The sequence below is a fragment of the Fulmarus glacialis genome, unplaced genomic scaffold (assembly GCF_000690835.1).
Source record: "Fulmarus glacialis isolate BGI_N327 unplaced genomic scaffold, ASM69083v1 scaffold39624, whole genome shotgun sequence".
In the NCBI taxonomy this organism is placed as follows: domain Eukaryota; kingdom Metazoa; phylum Chordata; class Aves; order Procellariiformes; family Procellariidae; genus Fulmarus; species Fulmarus glacialis.
This window is the reverse complement of record NW_009209411.1, coordinates 1094-1404: the sequence shown is the minus strand read 5'-3', so window position 1 is coordinate 1404 and position 311 is coordinate 1094. Positions and strand designations below refer to the sequence as shown.

General features: G+C 64.3%; 1 protein-coding gene across 1 annotated transcript in view; it reads left to right on the top strand.

Annotated features, from left to right (window-relative positions):
* Positions 1 to 8: 8 nt before the first annotated feature.
* Positions 9 to 311, top strand: part of GBA (glucosidase, beta, acid) — a gene marked incomplete at both ends in the record, with an annotated part of 1360 nt that continues 1057 nt past the window's right edge. Inside the window, 2 exons of the mRNA XM_009576812.1 lie at positions 9 to 118; positions 213 to 299. Coding sequence (XP_009575107.1) covers positions 9 to 118; positions 213 to 299 — 197 coding nt within the window. The remainder of the gene's footprint in view (positions 119 to 212; positions 300 to 311) is intronic.

The window sequence follows — 311 nt, the reverse complement described above, 5'->3', positions numbered from 1 at the left end:
CCAGCCCCTGGACCTCCCCAGCCTGGATGAAGACCAGCGAGTCCTTCGTGGGGAAGGGCACGCTGAAGGGGCAGGCGGGGGACAAGTACCACAAGACCTGGGCCAACTACTTTGTACGGTAAGGAGCGCTTGGGGATGGAGGAGATACCCAGGGCATCCTCAGCGGTGGTGTTGGGGAGGCCCCATGGCTCACCCCTCTCCCCCGTGCCCAGGTTCCTGGACGAATACGCCAAACACAACCTGACCTTCTGGGCGGTGACGGCGGAGAACGAGCCCTCGGCCAGGCCGAACACCAGCTACACCTGCCACAG